This window comes from Heterocephalus glaber, unplaced genomic scaffold, assembly GCF_053883595.1.
Source record: "Heterocephalus glaber isolate CG9 unplaced genomic scaffold, H.glaber_assembly_v1.0 deba00001497, whole genome shotgun sequence".
Taxonomy (NCBI): domain Eukaryota; kingdom Metazoa; phylum Chordata; class Mammalia; order Rodentia; family Bathyergidae; genus Heterocephalus; species Heterocephalus glaber.
Window position 1 is genome coordinate 19,230,880 of NW_028258320.1, and position 14,316 is coordinate 19,245,195.

General features: G+C 45.0%; 1 protein-coding gene across 15 annotated transcripts in view; it reads left to right on the forward strand.

Annotated features, from left to right (window-relative positions):
* Pbld (phenazine biosynthesis like protein domain containing) overlaps positions 1–14,316 on the forward strand; it is a 172,627-nt gene that overhangs the window by 47,291 nt on the left and 111,020 nt on the right. For 9 of the 15 annotated variants that reach the window (XR_002395566.2, XM_021259485.2, XM_021259486.2 and 6 more), the window contains exons 6-9: positions 4–33; positions 2,469–2,557; positions 2,808–2,986; positions 6,016–6,078. Coding sequence is in view for 14 of the 15 variants with exons in the window: in XM_021259485.2 (XP_021115144.1) it covers positions 4–33; positions 2,469–2,557; positions 2,808–2,986; positions 6,016–6,078 (361 nt within the window). In the remaining variant the exon portion in view is untranslated. Of the gene's footprint in view, positions 1–3; positions 34–2,468; positions 2,558–2,807; positions 2,987–6,015; positions 6,079–6,513; positions 6,824–7,067; positions 9,113–14,316 lie in introns of those variants that run through there. The other 6 variants (XM_004846155.4, XM_004846157.4, XM_087185489.1 and 3 more) reach the window with 3 other exon arrangements.

A 14,316-nucleotide genomic window follows, 5' to 3' on the forward strand; every position in this document is an offset into this window, starting at 1 on the left:
TAGGAATTCCATGAAGTGAAAAACTTGATAAAGGTTGGTGAAAAGACTCAAATCTGAGCCTGTGGGATTTGGTCATTTCTTATTATTTGAACACAAAGGTTTGGTTTGTTGTGATTTGAACTCCAAAGATAGGCCTTCTACCAGTAGCAATGTTTCAGCAGAAGCCTGGATGAACACTGCCCATTGATTTCAGGTTTGAATTTTAATATTCAGTCTATTTGGTGAGAAGATTGACTGCTTTTCCTTAATGTTTGTCAGCATTAGGGCTGGGGTCATGGGTCAGTGAGGAGAATTCTAGTGTGGGTGTGAGGCCCTGGGGTCCATCGCCAGCATCACAAAGAAAAACAAGGTCAGTGTTAGCCTCCTCAGTGATTTGGGGGAAGAGAGGCCGCTGAGGGAGGAAGACCGGAAAGAGGTGGTAAGGAAGAGAGAGCAGCACGTCTTAGGAGAGGCAGTCTCCGGGAGCAGACCAGCCTTCAGACAGTGCAGGGGTGCTGATCTTCCGTCCATGTCTAGCTAGCAGGAGAGACATGGGCCCCAGGCTCGGCCATGCAGGTTCAGAGAGAAGAGTTGGGGATTTCTGGCAGAAAAGCTCATTCCATGAAATTCATACAAAGTGGAGAAAAGAATGGGGACTGCCTGGCAGCCTTGGGTGTCCCCAGTTTCTGTGGCAGAGCATGGGACAGAGATGGGAGAGTTATGGTTTGATAGCAGAGACCAGGAAAGCCTGAGTACCTCCTGGAGAAGATGAGATGCCTAGCCTGGCCTCCTCTTGGGGCCTATGTAGATGTAGATATCAGCCTTAATAGTAGTGATAATAAGCCTAGGTGTGGTGGCACACACCTGTGATCCCAGCACTTGGGAGGCTGAGGCAGGAGGATCACCTCAAATTCAAGGCCAGCTTGGGCTTCATAATGAGTTTGAGGCCAGCTTGAACTACATAGTGAGACCCTGTCTCAAAAAAAGAAGTTATAATAATAGAGAACATTTTTGAGAGTCTCTGTCCAGTAGCATGTCACTTGCGTTATCCCATTTAGTTCTCAGCATCACCCAGTGAGGCAGGCACAGCATTGTCCCATGCAGGGCCTGGAGAACAGAGCAGCCCCAGATGCCCAGGTGCTCAGTGTGCAGAGAAGGAAGGACCCAGGGCAAGGGGTGTGAGGAGAAAAAAGCACTTCTGTAAAATGGTCTCTTGTGGGTCCGTGGAGTTTCTCAGTAATTTTCAACTGCAGTATTTGCAATATCTTTAGCACTTTGCTTTTTCTACATTTTCAAAGAGCATAAATGAGCATCCTGGATTCTGATTTTATAGCCAGCTCCACTCATGACTTGAGTTTCAGAGCCAAATTTGTGAACAAACTTTAGGCATGTTGGTAAGAACATGGAGAATATTAGTAACCGAGGACCTTGTTTGTGACAGAGAGAGCTTAACCTACTCTCTCCAAGCTTCAGGGTCAGCATTTGCAAAATGACATAATAAAGGTTTATTTATCACTCTTGTCATGTTTTCTTGTTCCCTAGAGACTGGCATTAAGATTTCCAGCTGAGGGCCGGGGATTTAGCTCAGTGGTTTCGTTGCCTGCTGCGCAAGCGCAAGGACCCGAGTTCGATCCCTGGTACCAAAAAAAAAAGATTTCCAGCTGAGAAATAAACTTTCCAAGTCACTTGTGGACCCACACAGAGAGGGAGGACCAGAGACTGAAAGTCCCCAGAGAGCAGATAGGATGTGGCTGTGGGAATCTCCAGACCTCAGAGAGGGACACTGGCTAGCTCATGGCCACAGAGGCAGGAAGGCCGCATTCCACCCAAAGCAGAGGGAGTGCAGGCCATGGGGATTTATGCACTTCTGCCTCCACGGGGCCGGAGAACCTGAAGTCACTTCATGAAGGTGGTATAGCCACCTTGTCATCTTCTCCACCTGGCCACTGGGGTGGTGCCGGAGGATGACATGGAGGGAGGAGTTTGTCCCTTGTGGTCTCTCTTAGCACCCAAGCTATAAACAAACAAACAAACAACTTGGGTTTATTTTGAGAAAATGTTGTGTCATTGATCTGTAACTCACAATCTAAGTAAAAGTGGTGTGCTTGCCCTTTGTGCTGCTTCCTATCACACTGCCAGTCCTGAGTCCCAGCAGGTGGAATGTTCTAGAAGCTGCTGCAGTTTCTCCACATGTATTTTGTCCCGTGTTCCTCACAGTGACTCTAAGAGGTGGGCATAAGGCCCCTATCCACGGAGACAGTTAACAGTAGGGATTTCAAGCTTTGACTCTAGGTGTGTTGAAGGCTCCTTTGGTAGCCAGGAAACCGGACATCCTGGAGCAAACCCACATCCCTGAACTTGAACTGGGGCCTGCAGATGATGGTGAGGGGCTGCTCTGAAGGTGCTCAGTGAGAGGTCCTCCCCTGTTTGAGGGGCTTGAGGACTTGACCTGGATGTGCTCCTGAAGAGTTTTTATTCTGTGTCCACAGTCAGCCATAGGCGACACGCTGGTCCAGGATGTCTGCTATTCTCCAGATACTCAAAACCTCCTTGTCCGGCTCAGTGATTCTTACGACAGGTAAACACTATTCTCTGCCCTGTCAGCATTTCGGGAAGACTGAGCCCTTCCTTGGTCTTGGCCTCTCTTGTTTTTGGCAGTCAAAGAATAACACAGGCAGTGGAGGTTCTTTCCCACGAGGAAGATGGTGTGGCTGCTTCTCCCTCTCCTCTCGCTGAGTTGTCCGGGCAACATGGCCCCAGCTGCTTCACACTGTGTGTCTGGAAATCTGTGAAATGGTTTGTCTTGATCGGTCCTCTTTATGAACCAGGTCATTTCTGGAGACCCTGAAAGTGAACACGGCGAATCTGACACAAGTGGAGAACACAGGGAAGGTGAAAGGACTCATTCTCACCCTCAAAGGAGAGCCTGCTGGGCAGACCCAAGCATTTGACTTCTACTCCAGATATTTTGCACCATGGGTCGGTGTGGCGGAAGACCCTGTAACAGGTACCTTTTCCTTGGGTCCAGGGAAGGTTAAGCATGGAAGAGAAGGTTAATGATCAGCTGTGTATGTGTTCTTCATGTGACCTTTCAGGATGCTTGTTTTTGCCTATTGTTTTGTTTTGAGACAGGGTCTCACTATGTAGTTCAGGCTGGCCTTGAACTCATGGTGATCCTCCTGCCTCAGCCTCCTGAGTGGGATTACAGGCATGTGCCCCCATGCCCATCAGAGATTGCTTGGGTTTGGAGCTGCTTTTGCTTCACTATATCTCCCCTTCCTCCTCCATCCTTCCCCTGAAGTCTCATGTGAAAAGCACGGAATAAAGGAGGCATGATAGACAGGTCAAACCTTGGCACCAGACAGTTTGGATTTGCATTCCTAGTTTTTCTACTTCTCAACCTTGGGCAAGTGACAAGCATTTAAAGCCTCACTTCCCTTCCCTACAAATGTAGATGGTACCTCACAGAGTGACATAAACACAATGCATGTTAAGTGCTCATACAGTGCCTGGCACATGGTAAGTAACAGTCCAATAACTGTCAGTTGGTTTAAAAACCAGGCAGCACTTCCAAAGCTTCCACCAGCTGGAAGCAGAGGGATGACTCCACAGAGGGGCAGGACTATCATGCCTCTATTTTCATTCTCTTTGAAAACTCTGGGCTGGGCTTGGGGTCACACGCCTCTAATCCCAGCTGCTTGGGAGGGTGAGGCAGGAGCATGACAAGTTCAAGGCCAGCCTGGGCAATTTAGTGAGACTGTCTCAAAATAAAAAAGGGCAGGGTATAGTTCAGTGGAGGAGCATTGCCTAGCATGTGTGAGGCAGTGGGTCCCATCCCCAGCACAGCAGAGAGAAGGCGGGGGTGGGGTGGGGGTGGAGAATGCTTAGTGTGGAAGGCTGCTGGTGGGATGGGGTCCAGGCAGGAGGAGGCTGGGCAGAGGATCTGTGGCTCTGATCTGGTCAGATGGCAGGGGCCAGGATGGCTCACTTACCCTCTGAGGGACAAAACACATGAAACTCAAAGCTCAGCAAACAAGCACTTTTAAGGACTCAGGAAAATGCCCACCAACATTCAGACACCGACTCAGCCTCTCCCCATGGAAGAGACGTCCTGTGCAGACTTGCACACGCACAGCTGCTGCCCAGAGATTTTAACTGGCACAGAATGTGAGGGATTTTTCTTCCTATAATGTTCTTTTTTAGAGTGTGGAGGTCTTTGGACCATGATGACCCAAGCCTTCTAGGTTTGCTAAGGACTGAGGGGTTTTGGGGATTTTCATTGTTAATACCAGACTAGACTGGTAGGCAAATCAAGATGGTTGTTCTGACCCACTTGGACATCTCACAAAATTTAATACATTTTTCTGAGTAGGAGGTTTTATTTCTTATCCTTTTCTCTCCCAAAGACCTTTCTGTCAGTTATAACTTTAAGTTTCCTTTTTTTTTTTTTTTAATTTGGTACCAGGAATCAAACTCAGGACCTTTTGCTTGTGAGGCAGGCATGGAACCACTGAGCTAAATCCATGCCCCACCCCCTTTTGAGACAGGGTCTCATAATGTAGTTCAGACTGGCCTTGAACTCACTATGTACCCTAGGCTAGCCTCAAACTCGTGGCAGTCCTCCTGCCTCAGCCTCCTGAGTGCTGGGATTAGAGGCATGCACCACCATGCCCAGCTATACCTTCTTTCCTTCCTTCTCCTCCCTGTACCTTATTCCCTCCCTGCCTCCCTCCCTCCATGTCTCTTTCTCTCTCTTTCCTTCCTTCCTTTCTGCAATACAGCCCTGGGGATTGAACACAGGGCTCACACATGCTAGGCAAGTGCTTTACCACTGAGCTGTGTCCCAGCCCTTTTTTATCTTTTTGAGACAGAATCTCACGACATGGCTGAGGCTGGCCTTGAACTCAGTATGAGCCCAGGCTGGCTTCAAACTCATGATTTTTCCCACTTCAGCCTCCTGAGTGCTGGGATTACAGGTGTTCACTACCACAACAGACAGTACCATAAATTTAGATCAGAGATTAGATATGAGACTGAAGAAATGAAACCAGATGTGGTGACCTCAGCCCTCAGTGGCTGATGCAGGAGGACTGAAAGTTTGAAACTTTCAGTTTTTCGAAACAGCCTGGACTACATAGCAAGTTTAAGGTCAGCCTCAGCCATACAGCGAGAACCTGTTTCCAAGACATAAGTAAATGAATAAACCTAGGGTACAATCATGTGAAGGAAATACCTGACTAAAAAGGAACTTCTTTCAGTTCTCAAAGCCTGGGAATGTTGGCTGGGTAGAAGAGGCAATCATTGTCAGAGTTCTTAGCTTTCCTTGCATATATCCCCTAGGAGGAAGGACACACTTTCCCCAGAAAGATGTAGGAAGATTTTTGTGAAGCCTTTGATCTCCTTAATAGGAGCTGACAGTGAACTGGTAGACAGGAATTAAAATGTGCAGTCTAATTCAGCCTTCAGAACCAGAAAGACGGGGCCAGGGATTTAGCTCAGTGGCATAATGCCTGCCTGGCAAGCTCGAGGTCCTGAATTTGGTCCCCAGGTACAAAAAAATAGAAAGACATAGTAGATACATCATTTGAGGAATTTATTCATAAGTTAATTCATTCTTCCCTACCTCCCTCTTGTTTTCCCTCTCTCTCTCTCTCTCTCTCTCTCTCTCTCTCTCTCTCTCTCTCTATCTCTTTTTCTCCTTCTATCTTTTTTCCTCTGGTACTGGGGATTGAACCCATGATCTTTGAATTGAGCTGCATCCCAGTCACCCTCACTCTTGTGACAGGGTCCAGATAAATCACTAAGTTTCCAGACTGGGCTCAAACTTGCTATCTTCCTGTCTCAGCCTCCCAGAGTGCTGGAGTTGCACCTGGATCTGTGTCTTTTCTAATTTCTTGCATAATTCCACACATCGCTGGACATAAAGATCAAATGATATAAGGTTAGTCAAGCTGGATAAATGATTGCGATTTCTAAGAACCTACTTCACAGGTGCCTGTTCTTTCTGGGGTCGGCAGTAACTGTCCTATCTTTCAGGGTCTGCACACACTGTTCTCAGCAGCTACTGGTCCCAGCAACTGGGGAAGAAAAACATGCATGGTAAGTCTGCCCTTTTCCAATATCTGTTTTTGTTTTTTTTTTGGTACAGGGAATCGAACTCAGGGCCTGGTGCCTGCCAGGCAGGCACTGCACTGCTAAGCTATATCCCTGGCCCTTCCAATTTCTGTTTATTTGGCTAACATTAAACTGGTGTCTTTCTCATAGGTACTCTCCCCTTGAAAATGTAGTAAAATATTATGTGTCACTCATCAGAACTACCCCTTTAGGACCCTTAAATATCCACCCTAAATATCCTCCACCCCAAGACTCCTCTGCCTCAGCCTCCCCCAACAGATACTTGGGCTGTAGTCAGGGTTCAGTTAGACTCTGGTGGATGGAATCAGCTTACTATATGTCTTTGGCCCAGAGGAGTTATTGATAATGTGATAAATAGATGATCATTAAGGCTCATTTATACGGCTGTCAATATTACAGGATTGAGTCAAATAACTTTCAGACCAAGTCCCCTAAGGATGAGTACAGCGTTCAGGAAGAGAGACTGTGGCCAACAAAGGCTGCACTGCTCTGGCCTCAGAGCAGGACTGCGCCCCCATAGGCTAGAGCGCTGCCTTCCCAGGAGCCTTGGGGTCTGGGACCCTGATGTGGAAGTGGCAAGGAGGCTGACTTCTTTCCTTGATGAGTCTGATTCCTCTCCTCAGTGCTGAGCTCCAGATCTGTCTGCCCAGCCTGTGTGGTTGCTTGAAAGCAGGGGTGATTGAAAAATACAGTGAATGCTTAAATTTTTTGTTTGTTTGTTTGTTTGTTTGTTTTTGGTACCAGGGATCGAACTCTGGTCCTTGCGCTTGCAGGGCAGGCGGCAGAACCACTGAGCTAAATCCCCAGCCCTGAATGCTTAAATTTAAAAAATTATTTACAGTAAAAGACACATTGCAATTAACCCCCTCAAAATACTGCCTCTTGCTTTGAACACACATATCCCATTGTTCTTTCTGAAGCAGCTCTGGAAGTCCTCTTTCTTGTCTTCTGAGGTGTGTTGAAAATTATGGTGAATGCTGCTGCCGAGTGCCATCCAACAGAAAGGCAGGCTGGTAAAGACATTAGACTGTGTCTTCATTCACCGTATTCACCAGATCTGGCACTGTGTGCCTTCTGGCTCTTCTCCAAAGTCAAAATGACCATGAAAGGTAAACGTTTTGAATCAATTCAGAATGTCAAGGCAGCCACAATAGTGTAACTAAAGACACTCATGAATGAAGACTTCCAGAAGTGCTTCAGAAAGTGGCATGAACAGTAGGATAAGTGTTCAGAGCACTGGGGAGTATTTTGAGGGGGGATTAATGGCAATGTGTCTTTTATTGTAATAAAACTTAAACACATGCTATTTTTTTTTTATCACACTTCGTATGTTATGAATAACCCAACCCCCTCTGTCATATTCAGAGCTGAGATGATGAGGCCTTCTACGGAGGGCTAGGACCACCTCTCCTGCTCTTCTGAGACTTCTGGTCCATGCCTGTACCTTTCCCACATCTTGGTTTCTCCTGGAGGAAGCTGTAGGTAGGAAGTAGCTAGGGTTTTACAGGATGTAGTAGGGGAAGTGATAAAGAAAAGGTTCAAGAGGGGAAGAGGTAAGCCTGTGTGATCTATAATCTGCGTTTGTGGTCCTGTGGACAGATGAAGGAATTTATTCTTTAAAGTGACTTGGATTTTGGCAGATGCCCCAAATCCCAGCACCGGGAGACTGAGACAGGAGGATCACTGTGAGTTTGAGGCCACAATGAATTCAAACCACCCAGAACTACACAGTGAGACCTTGTCTCAAAAAAAAATGAAAGAAAGAATGAGAGACCTGGGAGGGCTGCAGGGTTGGTGATAAAAAGTCTTTCACTATGTTCTGTTAATTAGAGGGTGAATGTGCTCCTAATTTGCAGTTTCTTTTATGTTTTCTTCAGCATTTCAGTGTTCCCCTCGAGGAGGAGAACTGGACATTTCCCTGCGCCCTGATGGACGCATGGACATCAAGGGCAGCGCTGTTGTGGTTGTGGAAGGGACACTGACAGCCTAGGGATGTTCACACAGGATGCCACTGTCTCCATCCACTCAGTGTTTTCCATGTACCAAGAAACCTAAGGGCCTTCACAGTGGCCTGCTTGCTCCTCATGCCAAACATAGAAAGCCGTGTTAATGAGGTTTAATCACCTGTCCAGGCTAATTAACTAATGCAATTTTGGCCCCACCCACAAGTGTACTTGACTTTTTATTTTTCTGGTGCTGGGGCTTGAACCCAGGGCCTTGGCCATACGAGGCAAGTACTCTGTGGCTGAGCCACATCCCCAGCCCTTCCTTGAATGCTTTTGAATGTGAGTAATCAGTAGCAGAGAATACCGCTGTCACTTGATTATGAGGATTATCAGAGATGAGGAATACTACATTTATGAAGAGTGAGGTTTCAACTTAGGTGAGTACTGATAGAATATTTTTGCAATCATCTAAAAGACTCAGTGACTATATGGACATATAGAACATTGTTTCATGATACAATACTAAGAAAAATTGCAGTAAGCTATAAAGTGTTAGCAATGTTCTGCTGTGACTATAGAGAATATGAATTTCTCCAGAAAAACATGAGCCATGAAAATAGTTCATATGTGTGAGATAGGACTGAGAATAATTTTAATGAAGTTAAAATAGTATTTCCCTTATTGTTGCACTCATGTATAACAACTAAAAATTAAGACAAAGCCCAGAAAATTGAACAAATGTGTGTTAGGATATTTCCTGTGATAGTAAAATTAAACACTAAAATGAAGATAGTCTCTTCGGGCCGGGGATTTAGCTCAGTGGTTTCACTGCCTACTACGCAAGTGCAAGGACCCGAGTTCCATCCCAGGTACCAAAAAAAACAAAAAACAAAACACAAAATGAAGATAGTCTCACGCCAGGTGTGGTGGTGCATGCCTGTAATCTCAGCACTTAGGAGACTGAGGCAGGAGGATGGCTGTAAGTTGAAGGCCAACCTGGGCTACATAGAGAGACCCTGTTTCAAAAATAAATAAATAAATAAATAAATGAATATAGTCTCAGTCTTTTTCTTTTGATATGTGGCCTTAAAATGCTAACTCAAAGGGGATTCTCTTCAGCTGGGAATGGTGGTGTACATCTGTTATCCTAGCACTCTGGGAGGCTGAGACAGAAGGATCATAAGCCAGAGTCCAGAGCAGGCAAATTAGCAATTTACCACGATCCCTTCTCAAAAAATAAAAGGCGGAAGAGGCCAAGCAGAGCGCCCTCAGGCCCGCGGCGCGGCGGGAGCTTCCGCGCTTCTGCTCCTCCCCGGCCGTAGAGACGTGGGCGCCCGGGCCTCAGGGCCTCCCCATCATCGCCGCCGGCCCAGCCAGACGGAACATCGTGTGGACCGCGGCCGGCCGAGCCGCCGCCGCCCCCGCCTCCCGAGAGCGCGCCCCCCAAGCCCGCGGCCTCGGCCAGCGGCGAGAGCTCCGCCTGTAACAGTGGTGGCCCAGACAGAACCGGACCCGCGGACACCGAGGCGGAGATGTAGAAGACAGAAGTAGCTCAGGGTCCCGGGGGAATGGCGGACATCCAAGCTCATCCAGGAACTATGGAGATGGCACTCCCTATGTCCACATGACCAGCAGGGACCTTGGGTCACATGACAATCTCTCTACCTTTTGTCAATTCCAGAATACAAATTAAGACAAATTTTACATTAACTTGCACTCTGAGTGTTTATGTTTAACCATGGAAGGAGAGATTGCCTCAAAGCAAGCTTCGGTGTTTAGGAACTTGGATATTTAGCCAGTTTACTATAGAAATCTTAAGTTGCAGAAAAATTTAACAATCTATGTTTGCTAAAAGCATATAAATGACTGAGTTTTACAGTTATGTGGAATTAATTTACGTAATTCCGAATCTCTGTGGAAATGTCGACTTCCTTAGACAAAGCAGTTATCCCAATGACAGTGTTGCAATGGTAATTTTCTTGGACAAGATTGAGGGAGTCAAAGTGGTGAATATTTAGAATAATATCATCATTGAGCTTGTTGGTTGGCAAGGAGATAAAGTGTTAGCTGTGAGTTTTTATTTTTGGAGTTATGGAAATAAAATACTATCAGAGGGTTTAGTTTGCTTAAATCAGAGTAGTGCATAAACTAAGACTGAAGTGGATTAAAGATCTAAATATTAAAACAAACAATAAACTTGGTGGAAGATAAGTTAGGTAGAACTCTTGAAGACATTGGCATAGGAAAAGACTTTATGAACAAAACCTCAATAGCATGGGAACTAGCACAAAGAATCAACAACTGGGATCTCATCTTATTAAAAAGCTTGTGCACTGTAAGAGAAACCACCAACAGAGCTAAGAGACAACCTACGATGTGGGAAAAAAATTTTAGCAGCTGTACCTCAGACAAAGGTCTACTATCTAGAATATATAAAGAACTGAAAAAAATCAGACCCCCCCAAATTTAAAGACCCAATTCAAAAATTGGCATCTGAAATGAACAACGAAGTAAAAGTAGCAAATAAACATATGAAAAAATGTTCAACATCACTGGTCATTCAAGAGATGCAGATGAAAACAACACTGAGATTCTACCATACCCCATAAAGAATGGCTGCTATCAAGAAATCAACAAATAACAAATGCTGGCTGGGGTGTGGGGAGAAAGGAACCCTTCTCCATTGTTGGTGGGAGTGCAGACTGGTGCAACCACTGTGGAAATCAGTATGGAGATACCTCAAAGAACTAGGACTACAGGTCCCATTTGACCCAGCTATTCCCCTGGTGGGTAACTTTCCAAAAGAATTGAAAGAATCATACCACAGCAATATAAGTGCACCCATGTTTATAGCCACACAGTTTATAATAGCTGAAGTTTGGAAACAGCCCAAGTGCCCATCAACTGGAAACTGGATAAAGAAGATGTGGGTTTTTATAAAACAGAGTACTACTCAGCCATAAAGAATGAGAAACTAGAGATATTGATAGCTAAATGGATGCATATTGAGGCCATACTCAAGTGAAATAAATAGGACACACGTGTAAATGGAGTACTACTCAGCCATAAAGAATGAGAAACTAGGGCCAGGGATTTAGCTCAGTGGTTTTGCCACCTGCTGTGCAAGTGCAAGGACCCAAGTTCAATCCTCGGTACCAAAAAAAAAAAAAAAATGAGAAACTAGAGACATTATAGCTAAATGGATGCATATTGAGGCCATACACTTAAGTGAAATAAATAGGACACACGTGTAAATACCAAGTAATTTCTCTGGTATGAGAAACTGAAAGTGTAAATAAGGATTAAAGTGATTAAAACAAATAATTGATCATTTGAAATAGGAAGAAAAGGTCCAAAGGGGTAGGGGAAGTGGAAAGGGAAGGGGAAAGGAAAGGAGGGAAAGGAAAAATTATGACAAAAGGAAAAAATGGAAACAAAGTCTTTGTAAATAGGGAAGGGTGGAGAGGGTGAAGGGAGGACAGGAAATGAGAAAATAAGAACCAAGATGCATCATGTACAGGTATCAGTACCCAATAATAAATGTAAATGTATTGTATTACCGAAAATGTACCAATAAAAGAATTTAAGCAAAAATAATAATAATAGTAATAATAATAATAAATAAATAAAATTTAAAAAGAGCTGGGAATGTAGCTCAGTACCAAGACCCAGAGTTCAATCCCTAGAGAGGGGTGAGGGTTGGAGTGGATTTTTCTCTTACCATAATAAAATAAATTTTATCATATCGGGGCAGGGCAGGTTGGGCACCTTGATCTTCCAGGCAAACAGGAAAGGGAGTGGCACCCTTAGGTAGCAGGAGAATAGACCTTCCAGGACTGGCGCACTGTGTATAAGCGAGTTTTCTGCAGCCCTGTGCACGGCAGAATTGGGAGTGATTCACCACACCCACAGACACTGACATAAGAAATGTTTATTGTCTTAACTCACTAAATTAGGAGGCAATTTATTGTGCAACCATAAATAATGAATGTATATGCTATTCTGTCTTTCATTTTTTCTCTTTTGAGACAGGATCTTATCCCTGTATATTGCCCAGGCTGGCTTCAAACTCCTGGGCTCAAGAGATCCTCCTATCTCAGGTTCTAAAATGCCTGGGACTGCAGGTGTATGCCACTGCACCTGGCACATATTAAATTTTATTTTACAAAAATTCAAATTTATCTAGGCATGGTGGTACACACCTGTAATCCTAGCACTTGGGAGGCTGAGGCAGGAGGATTGCCACAGTTCGAGGACAGCCTGGGCTACATAGTGAGTTCAAGGCCAGCCTGAACTATATAGCAAAAACCAAAAACCAAAACAAAACAAAACCCCAAATTTATACTAGTAAAAATTAAAAATTTAAAAATTATTTAAAAGTAAAAAATACCATAATGAGTCCCCATGGACCTCTATCACTCAGGTTCAACAGTTTTAAAAAAATATATTTTTAGTGTTGAGCATTGAACCTCGGGCTTTGATCATGGCTTGTGTGCTCTACCACTAAACTATATCCTCAGCCTGATTCAGCAACTTTTAATGTATGACCAGTCATTTAGACCTTCACCCAGTTCCCCTCCTCCCTGTGTCATTTGAATCAAATTCAGACATCGTATTGGTTAGCTTTCCATTGCCAGAACAAAATATCTTACACAGACAATTTAAAGAAGGAAACATTTATTTTGGCTCACAGTTTTAGAGGGCTCAATACATGGCCACCTGGATCTGAGGCAGAAACATCATGGCGGAAAGGTGTGGCAGAGGAAACTGCTCACTTCCTGGCAGCCAGGAAGCAGACAAAGAGCCTAAGAGGAAGGGCCCAGGGACCACATACAGCCCCCAAGGTCACACCCTCATGACCCTCCAGCTGCACCCAGAAGTGTGCTTTGCTAATCTCCTAATCTCTCAAGCCACTCAAGTTGGCAATCAAGGTTAACCATCATAGACATATCTCTCATCAGCAAATATTTCAGTATTTATCTAAAATCTAAATAAGTACCAGGGGATTGGGGAGGTGGTGTAGCTCATCAGTAGAATACCTGCTTAGCATGCATAAAGCCCTGGGTTCAAACTCCAGGATCAAAAATAAATATAAAAATAAAATATAAGCTCTCTTTTAAAAATATAACTTGAAGGGCTGAGGATTTAGCTCAGTGGCACCACACCTGCCTCACAAGCACAAGGTCCTGAGTTTGATCCCTGGTACCAAAAAAAAAGTAACTTGGATACCGATGTCACATCTGTGGTTGACAGACTGTTAAGATGGCACTGTAGTGTTCATACCCACATATAATCATCCCCCTTCTAACTAAAGAAGCACAGCAAAGAAGCATGACAGCTGGGCATGGTGGAGCTCACCTCAACTCCAGATACTCAGGAGGCTGAGGAGCAGGATCAAGAGTTTGAGGCCAGTCAGGCTATAGAGTAAGCCCCTGTCACACACACAAGTTGGCATGTGTGTGTTGTATGATTGTGTGGTGTCAGGTTGTAGCACAATATTGCAAGCTTTGAGGAGGTGAGGTCCCATGCTGGAGAACCCAAAAGGAACTGAGGGCAGCCTCTAGCCCTTGCTGCAAAAGGGTGGGGCCTCAGCCTCGGCTGCGTGTAGCCAGCAGCCTCAGTATGTTTGAAGCAGATCTTCTCAGCTGAGCACACATGAAACTGAGACTCCAGCCCTAGCCAGCTCCTCAATGCAAGTCCTGCCTGGACTCCTGACCCATGGAAACTGTAAAATAACTGTACATTGTTTTCAGCCACTGTGTGTGCGGGGGGGGGGGGGGTTCTTGTAGTACTGGGAATTGAACCCAGGGCCTTCACACTGAGCGACATCCTCAGTCCTTTTTATTCTGAGACCACATGTGGCTAAGTTGCTAAGTAGTCCAGGCTGGGCTTGAACTTGCAATCCTCCTGCCTCAGCTTCCCAGAGTGCTGGGATGACAGTTGTGAGCCACCATGCCTGGCTTAAGTGTGGAATAATATTGGCATGCAGCAATAGAAAACCTATACAACACTCCCAAATAAGAAATGGTGACTCTTATTGAATATCTAGTTAAGGTTCCTATTTCCCTGATTGCCTTATGCCAATTTTTAGAGTATTTTTTTCCAACTGAGTTAATCTTTTTATTCTTTTGGTAATCTCTTCCAGGGTTAACTACTTCCACTGTAGGTGATGAAATACATAAGGCTCCCCTTCAAATGTTGGCACTGCTATGAGCATGGTCGTTTCCCCTTTACTGAAACTCAGAATTAAAACTTT